The following is a 12665-nucleotide window of genomic DNA, read 5'->3' on the forward strand; positions in this document are numbered from 1 at the left end:
CGGAAAAAGGGAAATTGGGTTTTGCCAGAAAATCTTATCATTTCCCCATCTCGTAATTCCCGGTATGAAATATTCAACCCCAACGAATTTACATTTATTTTGTCATCATTATAAAGTTATAAATAACAACAATTTTAATAACCCCTAAATGCATATTTAATTATTCATATTTCGGTGAGATTCTGTTGAATAATCCAAATACCGACCGGGAATACAAGCGTTCAGTTGTGAAAGATGAATCCGTATTCGTCGGCAAGGGTATCATTAATTGTCCTTGGCGTAAAGTGTCAAATAAAAAACAAATAGTCATTTATTTTGTAGACAAATAGCGTTTCCCCTGACAAATAGTTGCGACACATGATATCACAGACAGTTTTATAACTTCACTAGTAGCAAGAAGCATTTCTTTTATAATTGTTATATTGTGATACACATTTTCAAAGAGTTTGATGGATTTGAAATTTTTTTATTTAGTGTAATTTTTAAATCTGTATATCTGGAATATTTCGCAGTAAGTGGAAGTAAAACAGAGTAAATTTGTGGATATTCTTCTTGTTAGATTAGACATTTTAGTCCAGTTATTTTATATGATTACTTAAGGGTAACATTTATAAATTGTACAAGTTCCTATGGTTTAGTTCGCTTCAACCTTTCTGTCCGTAGTCCTGCGTTGTAGTAATAGCTGTATTGCGTCCAAGTTTCTATGATTTAGTAACTATAACATATTTTATGTTTTCAGGCGGGGTCCTGGATAATTTTGGGTATTCATATGATTTCGAATTTATCGTACAGTTCTTCGTTGGTTACTAATTGAATTGCATTGGTAATTAATCTAAGAACTTTGTTTTGGCAGCATTGGATTACTAGTCTATAATGTTTTACTACAAACCCATATTTGAAACTCGTAAGTTCAAATAACTTATTAAGTTCAAATAATTGATTGATTGATTGTGTCCCTTTTTTTAACCGACATCTAAATAGGAAGAGGTTCTATGTTAGATTGTATGTCTTTTTAATTTTCCGTGTCCGTCAATTATGGACCGATTTTCAAAATTATTTTTTTATTCTAAAGAGTGCCATTCCGAGGTAGTTCCATTGGAACCAACTTACGATGGCGGAATCTGGGGAAATCGAGGGCCTGAAGCTTTCCTTATTTTCAATCATTCTTTCTTTATTCCTATCTTTCCTCATACGGGCTGCACCTTTACTTGGCCTACCCATTGTAATACTTAATAAAATTAATGTGTAATTTATTAAATAAGTATTTAACACTAAAAAGATAAAAATAAAATATTTTTAACAAAAAAATTGAAACGACATCAAAAAATAAATAAGGAACTAAAAAGTAAAATATAATCAAACTCAGATTTTTAACTCAAAATAGAATTATATTCTACTATATACACAATTTAGCTTAATACCTACCTAAACCTATTTACAATATTAATTTAACTACTACCAATTGATCACTTTGAAGTAGTAGGTGGTGAAGTAGATAAATAAGTTTAGCTATATGTCTATATAGCATATAGCATATTATGTCTTAAAAGTTTTTTTTGTGTTAAAAATCTAAATTTGATTATTTTTTACTTTTTAGTTCTTTATTTATTTTTTGAAATCGGTTCAATTTTTTTGTTAAAAATACTTTATATTGGCTTAAGTTGAGAATATCTGCCGACTAATTGGTCCGTTATTTTGACTTTTGAGACTGATCTGCATGGGATTTTGTCTAATATGTTGTTTCCAATTTAATTAACTGTTGATATGGATGCCGAGATATTTTGCTGGTTATTCTTGAGGAATCGAGCATCTCTCAAGTTATATTATTAGATTTTTGTTGCAACACAAAATTGACATAGGCCGAGTTCGAGCTATTACTACTGTAATTTCTCTAGTCTATTTTGAGATCTCGTTGATTGCCATTTGTATTCTTTTATAGTCCTAGGTATTTTCAAGTACTGTTTATTTTGTTGTTAGCATATCCGCAGTGTAAAGCGGCTAAAGGTGTGGTGTCTGATATTCTAACCGAGATAGGTTTCAATGTAAAACTCTAATTTTTTTTTCGAAAGGTTAGAAAATTTGAAGAGCAAGATAGATACGTTTCAATGTTAAACTCTAATTTTTTTTTCGAAAGGTTAGAACAATGAAGGGCAAGGTTTTAGATATTTAGTCTTATATAATTTTCCAAATGTTTGGTTTGACTTACGTTTTTTTTCGTTCCATTTGTATATATTCTCATCTATATTAGTCATTATGTATTAAAATTTTCATGCCTAAATGATAGTGACGTAACAAGAGTTGTGTCAAGTCATTGAGATACAATAGTGGGTTTAGTCTGATTTGTTCGCATAAATACCATGACTCATAATTGTAAGAAATGTATATACATGATTACTGAGAAAGTTCTTTTAGAAAATATAAAAAGTACCAAGAACTATTTGCGTTGGCCATACGCTGTCATGCGTACTGTTGCCAATTTTATTGTTGCTGTTTACCGGCTAATTTTATTGGATATAAGTCTCGATTCGCATGCATTCTTCAGTCTTTGTGCTCTCCTTTTACAACTTTCATTAGCTCTTTGCGTCCAATTATGTTATCATGAAACTTGTGAATCGTATAATAATTATAAATTTATACTATCTGATATTTTTTTGGAAATACATATTTTAATTGTCAGAAGAATAAAAGTGTAACTTAGCAGTTGACTGCGCGGAGTTTGAAAACTATAATAGCTTTTCGTGGTAGACCTCTAAGTATAATAAAGTAGTATATTTTTAAACCATATCAATAATATTAGCTGCCATATTATCAAATTAAATATACAGAATTTTCTATAAACTTGATTCTATAATGTAATTAAATATTTTTTACATTCTTGTCAAATTTAGTTTTTCAAAGCACGTTTTCAAATATTATAATTAATAACGGGTTATATTGATAATATTAATTTTGATAAACTAAATTACAATACATAATAAAAATATGCGCACAAGCCTTTATTAAATTAAGGTATTAAAGATTAAGTTTTTAACTTTTTATTACCTTTAATAAATCTAACACCATATAGGAAATTTTGATTACTCATTAGTAACTTTTCATGCTTGTTTGGGAATCATTAGGGTAGAGTGCAGTTATTTATCAACAATATTAATTAGATAATAGTCAATACAAGTCAATACAAAGTTAATAGTTAATATTAATCAGTTAATACAATATTAATTAGTTGATTAATATACTTAATTCAATATCTAACCAATATTAGACGAATTGGGTTATATTGTATAAAATTTGTTTTTTAACATTTCTAAAACGTATAGCTCCTAAATTAAATGTTTCAAAAAATACATAGAGGCAAATTAGTCTTTTAAAATTCTCTCTAAAGTCTTTTTAAATTAAAAACATTAGGTTCACAGTATCATCGTCATTGTAACTTTGGTTATTAATTGTTAATTGGTATTTTTAATTTCCAGATGCAGTACATAAATTGGACCCAGTCTCCACATTTGAGCGTTGATAGCGTTCATCTGTCTTGGGAAGCGACATCAATTTCGTCATGTATAGTTTAAGCGAGAGACTGTGCCTTTGGGGCATCATTTTGCTACGACGGTGGGGACTGACGAGGGCGCCCAAGTGCGCCCAGTGATGTCCACGGCCAGGCGGCTGGTGTTGAGTCTCCGAGGACGGAAACAGTCGCAGGTGAGTGTTAATATTACATATATATATATATATATATATATATATATATATATATATATATATATATATATATATATATATTAAAATTAAGCAAATAATAAAACATTTTTTGTTGCTTTGGAACGTAAATTTATTTAAATATTATCACTGCCTTCTGTTAATCATAGGCCTTCCTTATGATTTTTCATTGTAATCTATCTTTTACTGGGTGGATTTCATATCCTGCTCCTTTCGTTGGGCCATCAGTTCAATGTGCTAGACCAATCCAGCAGTTTTCTCGTTCCTCTATCATCTCTCGCTCTATCTTGTTAGGTAGTAACAGGTAGTAAAGGTCCAACCAAAAATCATTATATCTCTCTCAAAAAACCTTTGAATTTTATATATTTTAATAGAGCAACTATTTGAAATTTTGCAAGTAGTAACCAGAGCAAGAGTTGTTGGATTATGAGTTATATAACTAATTATAGTAATTCAATGTGTATATTAGATAAGCCAATTTTTCTTTTTTTAATTACTTAAAAAAATCGTTAATATATTGCTACTGGTTGTTGCTGACTAAACTACAATTTGTTTGTAAAATAACTTAAACACTAGTTATTTATTTAGGATAATCCATCGGTTTTTCTTAGTCTCTATGGTAATAATATTGGTGCAATTAACATCGCTGCTTCTTCTGTTGAATATGCTTCATTGTATTATATGGTCAAATGGCTTTTTGAGCTTGTGTAGTATTTGTGTGTTATCCAGGAGTTCCAGTTCAAGAGTATTTTCATAGTAATAGTCGTTATCTCAAAGTCTTAACCAAATTTTATACGATATTTGTTTCAGGATTTGTTTACAAAGCAACTTTGCGGATAATTGAGATTTAATTTCAATTAATTAATATATTTCTTTATATGTCTAGTTCTTTTCTTTTTAATGCATACTTTCCAACGGAATTTTGGATCAAAATTGATCACAAGATGATTAACGTTGTTGCTATATGGAATATAAGTATTATTCATTGTTGCTGTTGTATATGCAATTTGATTACTGATTGATTATGTCTATATCCAGCTCAATGAATCGCTTGTCGTAATTTTTGGGTTGCCTCAAGTATCGCAGTGTACCCGCGGTCGTATTTTTCATTTTTAGTATATCAGATATATAAAATGGGAAAAAGTTTGTCCCCATTACACTTTCCTCTGCTTTGGTTTATTTTATTCTAGAATAGGTTTCGCCTTGTTTAACTCTAGTCATTCTGGCTGGGAGATAAGTGCTTAAGCGTAAGTAGTCAGTAAGAGTATTGCTTTGGTAATATTTTCTAAACTTTGTGTATAAATTCCGAATGCTAAATCTTGTTAAAAGTTTATTATTTAAGTTTAAAGTTAAATATTTAAGAAAATAATCGAGCAGACGTTTCTATTTTTGTTACCTTTTTCCTAAAACCAATTAGACGAATCTTTCTATAAATATCTTTCATTTTTTTCACAGTATGATTTTGTTTATTGACGGATTCTGTGATGTTGATATCATAATAATTTCATCCACATTCCAAAGGTTTAGGATAAATTTTAGTTGAAATGCTTGAATCAAGTTGACGGTTAAAATATGAACTATGAGAACATAAATGAGATATATAGATTTGTATAAAAATACATTGGATTTGTAAAATGGTATATCACAAATAATGGGACGGTGTAAAGATAAAATGTGTAATTATATATACATGGAGAGTGGGTCCAAAGACTCGAGGTTGGGTAGGAGAAGTTGGTACGAAGAACAGGATAGAAAGGCCAGCGAATAAATATATCTTTTTTGTTAATCTCTTAGAACTTCAACAATTTGCCCTTTGGCAATAAGTTTATTTTTATGATTTCTGTTATACAATATTACTATAATGATATATAGAAGATCGCTTCTATAAGTGATCTGCTGTACAAACTTATAACTTCAATCTTATTCTAGAGACTATTTTAACTTACTCTAAGGTCTATCCTAACTTATTCTAAAGACTATTCTAACTTATTCTAGATATTAGTATATCTCATTCTCTGTATCTATTAATCATATGGTAGTTTGTATTTGAGCCTATACACTTCACTATCATCGCAGATTTAATTATTTGGCGAGTGCATTGAAATGCACTAACAGTCTTTCAGAGTACTTTGTACTAACACCTTGAATCACACTCGTTATGTGTTCTAAGGGGATATCGCTCAGAATTAGTTTGTTGGAGACGTAATATGGGGCATCGACGATGATTCGCAATTCTTTATTCTGGAACCTCTGAAGGACAGCTGTGTTAGATTTGCTAGTAGTACCCCACAATTCAATACCATAAGTCCAAATGGGCGTAAGTATTGACTTATTCAGCAAAACCTTGTTATCCAAAGATAATTTTCATTTACGCTCTATAAGCCAATACATTTGATTTAGTTTAAACCCAAGTTGTTTGCATTTTATTACTATATGGGTTTTACATGTCAAACGTCGATCAAAATACATTCCCAGATATTTAACATTGTCTGCTTGCGGGAGTTTATAATTATTTATTTTTACTGGTGGGCAAGTTTTTCTAAAAAGGGTGAATAAATTTGAAGAATAATAATTAATTTAGGATTAATGCAAAAGATTCACGTTGATATAGCAGGAGTTAAATCTTGCAGAAGTAACCTATTTCTTCACTACTATTCTCTGCGAAGGGGTTTTTGCAAGTTATATAACCCGAATCTTTCTCTAACCGTCCGGTCGATGACCGGGCACCCGGATATCCATTTCAAATCCGCAGGTAAACTATATTAACTTCTCTTTAAATTTTTTTTATGGCCGTCTGGATCCCCAAAATTGAAGTAATTTGACACCAATTTTTCGTCAAAATTTTTAACAATCAATTAATTAATAAAAGTTATTAACTGTCAAACTTAATAGCCCGCCCGTTCAATATCCAAGTATCCGGGTACCCACTAAGATGACTATGAACGACGGGTTTATACACACTTCAGAGACTGCTTATTAAACAATAACAAAAGTAGTAAGTAAGAAATACATAACTCCGTTTTATTTTATTTTATAAATATCGTTTTCCATTCTTTTATTATTTATTTATTTACATTATATTATTTATTATGATACAATGCCATATAAAAATTGAAGTACATTAAATTATTTCGTACATCCTTCACATGTCGTGGTTGTAATACAGTGTTCTTCACAAATAGGGTTCTCACATACCGAACATATTTTTCTAGTTTAACGTATCTAGATTTGTCATATAGCATGTTGGTGTTCCTATTAGGTCCACATCTCTCTCGAACAATATTACGCCTCCCAGCTTGAAGTTCACTTGGTGATGTTGCAGTCCACTGAGTACCATCTTTTGCTGTCATTCCAGACGCCGTCGTTTCTACTTCACTTTCTTCATCCTCATACTCTCCATCTTCACTTTATTTATCTTCATCTTCCTGGTCTTTATATTCATTATTGAGTGCAATTTCATAATCTATTATGAATAAAGTATACAATTTATATAACATAAAATACATTATAACTATCAACGTACACAAGAGAAGAAATAGAAATGTTAATTACCTGTATCATTACAATCCGAAGCTGACTCGAGGGAAAATATTCATCATCACTACTATCCAATACGCAGTCATCGTCAGATTCTTATGCTTCGAATGTTTTCTCCAAATTCTTATTACTCTGAGAGCGGGTGACTCTATTGTAAACAATTTAAAATTTATTTATTACTATTTTTTAATGTTGAAAACATAAAATAAATAATTTACTTGAAAATAAAACAATTATCTAAAACTCGATGAATCAGCCATTGTATTTAGATTAAATATAATTTTTTTATTAATACATTATTATTATATTATATTTTAATATATCAATAATATTAATACTTAATATTAATTTTGTATATTTTATAGTTTGTTCACTACGCTTGTAAAATTTCAACTGAACACGATTCTATCTTTTAGGGGGACATGAGAAGGGGAAAGGGACATCTCAGGTACCTAAATAATGATTGGCTTGGCATTCCGCTATTGTTATTTCTATGAGGACTATAAACTGTGTCCCTATAGCTATTTCATATGCCACATAGCCAGTTTACACAGAATTTGTTTTTATTCAGTACATTAATATTAATATTATGGGTACCCGGGTACCCGGTCATTGAACGAATGGTGAAAGTTTTGTCATTGACCGGACGGCTAAGGGTAACAAGGTGGGTATCGTCTCCTAGCATATGACGAACCCAGATGGGAATTTGGATTCAGAATGATGGTGAATCCGAGGATATCAGGTGACCATACCAATGTGAAATAGCTGTGAATTGTGCTGTAGTAGTAGGAAGGACTGTAAAGGAGTTATTTTTAACACTTTGGAGCTAATGGTGGCGAGAAAGTCTGTATGGATAATAATTCTCTACTTTGGTAGCTTTTGAAGAACTTGTTTGGTTATTAAATTATATGTTATTTCGGTCCTTCCTTATTGTTGATGTTATCGTTCTGTTATCAACACATCCATTTCAGCAACGACTGGTTGAACAATTTCGGCTAAATTTGTTTTATGTCTCCAGGCGCTTCAAAACATCAGTGAACAAACGTTATATATAGTTTTTAATTTTGCGCCTTTAAGCTATTTGGATCTTGGTATACGTAGAAGTTCATGTACAAACGCTAAGTTAGTCTGCTCTGTTTTTACATTGATTTATGCTTTATTATTCATTATAATTCTGTAAGAATACTATGAATTATCATCATTATAGCTTAAACTAAATCAAATAAATTAGGTCTGTGATTGAGGTAACTGAAAATAATCATCCGAACTTCTATTAAATATAATATATTGCAAGCATTTGACGTTGGAGTCTTAATATAGCTACCTGTATGGGATGAGCGGGTTAGTAGCTCCAGTGGTCAAGACAGCAAGTAAAACCATTACAATTTAAGACCTAGTCTCTAAATATTTTAGACTTATTTATGGGCTTCATGCCGAGGGCCGTGGTTCAGATTTCACGTTAAGTATAATCATAAGAATACTTCAAAATATAAAGATATACATAACTATCCAAAATAATCTAAAATAATAAAAAAGGTATTGACTGAGCATTAAATGAAAAAGAATGCTTCCTTGTGTATTTCACCTACCGATTGTACTATTTTGAAGCTATGTATTTTATCTCATATAATTCTGTTTTAATTATTGATTTATACTTAGTTTTTCATTAACATAAAAAATTATATCAATAGCAATAATCAAAATATAATTAATAAAATTTCGTAATAAAAAACCATAAGTGATATACATTCCGCAAAAAAGTATGTGTGCATTTTATATTGTTGTTGGTGTCTCATTTTATAACATAATTTATCTTCATATCATTAAAGTATCTTAATGTTTTACAAAATAATAAATCAAGCTCGTTCAATGCAATATCTTTACGATGGTTAATTTATCCGTCGCTAGGCATTGTCTCTTTGACAAAAGTTTCTGAGCATAAAATATGCTTAACAGGAAGCTTTGACATTTTCATGATAAGGGATAACATTTATTTCAGAGGCTATTTATAACTTGCGAAACATAAAGATGTTCTCTAGTTTGTGGCGTTAAATTAATTAGGTGGTTTTCTTTTTAAAAATTATATATATGAGGGAGTTAATACATGTATTAAGTTTTTTATTTATTATCCTGAAAGGAGGTGCTTATCCATGCATTGGCAGAAGTTTTACTTCACGCGATACTATGGCAATTCTTCACGGAACAGTCATAGTAAGAACTTAATCATTGAGGATGTCGAGATATTCATATATAGGCATACCGGATCGTAGGCTTCTTTCAGAGTTCTTCATACATATAGCCGCCTATTAGTAGTAAATACTACACGTACACGATGGTTCTTCGGACAGTGTCGGTCTTATGATGGCGGTCTTAATTCTTTAGTGCTTAGTGCTGCCGAACTCCAGCCACATCGCTTTTATTAAAATTATGTTACTCAAGTTAGTACTGAGTTCTGCTGTCACTTTTGCTGCGGTAATTTTTTGTTGTCTGTTTATAATACTTTTTAATGTTCGTCGGCCTCTATCAGTTAATTTTGAGTTTCGCCCACTACTTTTCGTCTGCTCTTCTTCGATAAAGCTTTACCATGTTTTGTGTATGCTGTCATTACCGCGGATACTGTCACTCGTAACAAATTATGAAACTAAAGGAAGATCACTAATTTATTGCAGAGGAAAGCGCATAATACATTGAAATATAGCCGCCAGAGTTAATATGTAAACTGAACATATTCGTCGGATAATTTACGCGGAAGCAGTAGTGCCAATATGCAATTATATTGCAAATTATGCAAGAACTAGTACCAGACCTATTTCTTCCTTCATTCTATATTTTGCTTTGCGGCTTCCAGATCGTTCGTTAGATGAAATCTATATTAAAAATATATTAACAGAAAATTTTAATCGCTTTTGTACCAATAGACATGATCATTATTTTATCCGACATAAGTAGAAAACTTAATTTACATATTTGTAGTAAGAATATAATTTGTCATTACTGTATTAAAAATTTGAAATTTTAATAATGGGTAATTATTTTTTTGGAAAATAATTGGTGATGTTAATGTATCAATACAATTAGAACAGGTTATTTTAAATTAAGTAAAGTTTCGAAATGAGTTCACGTGATGCCGCTAAACAACTAAATAACACCATGGATTTTTGTCTGCGGTATCAGTTTTCAACCTTTAGGAAAACACCTTCTTTCATAAAGAATCAGAAAATATTTAGTAAAAATAAATTTTCCATATGATAGATTTTCAATTTTGTTGAATGGGTAATAAATGTTAATGTTAAGAACGTTTATGTGAACGGGTCTTATAGGCCAGATGACTAGCTGAGAGAGGCATTTCATAAATGAACTGTTAAGCTGGCTTGAAATTTGGCATGGAATAAAGCAACTTTGAATTGCGTAGATCAGAATCAAGCGTCGTTTCAAGTAGTTAGTGTCCTAAATGGGCTTTTGATTTAAATCTATGATCAAAGTATGAATTTATCAATAAAATGACATAATTTTTATGAAGAAGAAAATTTCCGTATTTATATAAGCAAAATATTAATTGTATTTTTCCATCAGACCAAAATGGAGGTAATGTATGTACAAAGCGACCATAAAAAATAAAAGAACGAATTATTAGAATATTAAATTATTAACGAATCGTCAATTGCATTATTCCTATTTAATGATATGTGTAAAGAGAAAAGAAACTATCAGTTTCCACATTGGATTAAATTTGAATATAATAAAGCTGACATTAGCATAAATTATTAGAATATGTAAACATTGCTTTGTTCTATTCTTTGATTTTCATTTTTCATTCTTATCTCCGCTTGATACCGAACCGTTAAGATAAATATGTCAGGAGTTCAAAGAAAAGTAATTAAACAGTGAAGAAAGACGCAAAAGAAAATATAATAATGTGGACTAAAGATAAAGCACACCCCAAGGAAATGGTTCTTATCCACTGGTCTTTTCCTGTTCCTAAATTATTTATAAGGGTGCAAAAGTGCTGTTTCATTATTTAATATATAACCCAGTTCCTCGAATGGAATAATAAAAATATAATGGATGGACGTTTCTTTTAAAAATGTATCAAGGTTAAGAGAATCGAGAAAAATGAAATTTAAATTAATTATACGATTAAAGTTCTCTTTTGATGAGATTTTTAGAAACAATTCTAAATTATCGTATTTATTTCATATGTTACGTTGTTTATTATATAAACGTTGTCTATTCATTAATAGTAGAATTATCAAGTACTTTTGCGTGTATTTTGATCAGCGATATATATTGGTAAAAATATTAAGAAAAAGTGAAAATAACAATGATATGAATTGTCTGAAAATGCCATATTGAACCGTTTAAATGTTGGGGTTTCATTGCGTGACAGCCAAATAAGGAGGATTTTCGGTGGGGTATCGCCTTTTAAGGCAATAAAAGAATATGATGGAACATATTTTGTTTTTATATAATATGAAAATCTATAATTTTTCTCAATACATTTTTAAAGTGACAAGAATTATCTGAATAGTATACTGAACTGGAGACATTTTATAGACACTTAAAACTACAAATCTAAGGCAACACGAAGGACATTTAAACTACATGAAGACAGACAGAAAACACAGAAATCGTTCACAATCACGGATATGATGTTGAATGATCATCAATTCACTGGGAGAAGTTTATTGCAAGCTTTTGTTCTCCTTAGAGATAATAAGCATTATTTTAAATGAATATTCAACAAAAAGCTGTATGCACTGAGATTCATTCGCTAGCCACAGCTCGTGCTGGAAGCGAATTAGTATATATAAGCAAAACTGTTTAATTCAAAGAAAGAAGACGCAACTTGTTGAATGACTATACAAAATGACACTGGAGGTTTTTATCTATTAGTAAAAAAACTAACCTGACTCATTCGTTAGTGAAAAGTTGAAAATTTTATTATGGCTTTCATAAAATCAGCCATAATGTAATAATCAGAATTCATTTCATTCATTCAAACTATTACATTTTTTAGACTACCTTAAAAAAAGAAGTCAACAAGGGCTCAAAATTCAATATTTTATTATTATGATGATTATGATCCAAAAAAATTAATGTCTGGGAAAAAGATATAGGACCGTAAGTGGTGTTATAAGAATAAGAAGCTGCCGATACTGATTATTTATGCAAGTATACACTGTTATTATTGTAATAGCAATTAATAGACGTGTGGCTCACTACTTTAAAAAATACAGTAATTTTTTTATACAAATATTTTCTTTGTTGGATGATTTTTTGATAACTACCAAGACAGGGTGTGATCATTACTCCATAAGAGAGATTAAACAATTAAAGATGATTATTTAATTGAGGACTAATACTCTTGAATAAAAGATACAATGTAGATTTTAATCAAATATAGGATTATACAT

At 30.2% G+C, this 12665-nt stretch overlaps 1 protein-coding gene across 1 annotated transcript in view; it reads left to right on the forward strand.

Moving 5' to 3' along the window:
• The first annotated feature begins 393 nt into the window (after positions 1-393).
• Positions 394-12665, forward strand: part of LOC143193639 (uncharacterized) — a 191176-nt gene continuing 178904 nt past the window's right edge. Inside the window, exons 1-2 of the mRNA XM_076399967.1 lie at positions 394-511; positions 3471-3696. Of these exons, the coding sequence (XP_076256082.1) occupies positions 3643-3696 (54 nt within the window). The 5' untranslated portion in view covers positions 394-511; positions 3471-3642. The remainder of the gene's footprint in view (positions 512-3470; positions 3697-12665) is intronic.

Source organism: Rhynchophorus ferrugineus, unplaced genomic scaffold (assembly GCF_030347505.1).
Source record: "Rhynchophorus ferrugineus isolate W39M unplaced genomic scaffold, kcgeb_rfMv2 rfM3, whole genome shotgun sequence".
Lineage (NCBI taxonomy): Eukaryota > Metazoa > Arthropoda > Insecta > Coleoptera > Curculionidae > Rhynchophorus > Rhynchophorus ferrugineus.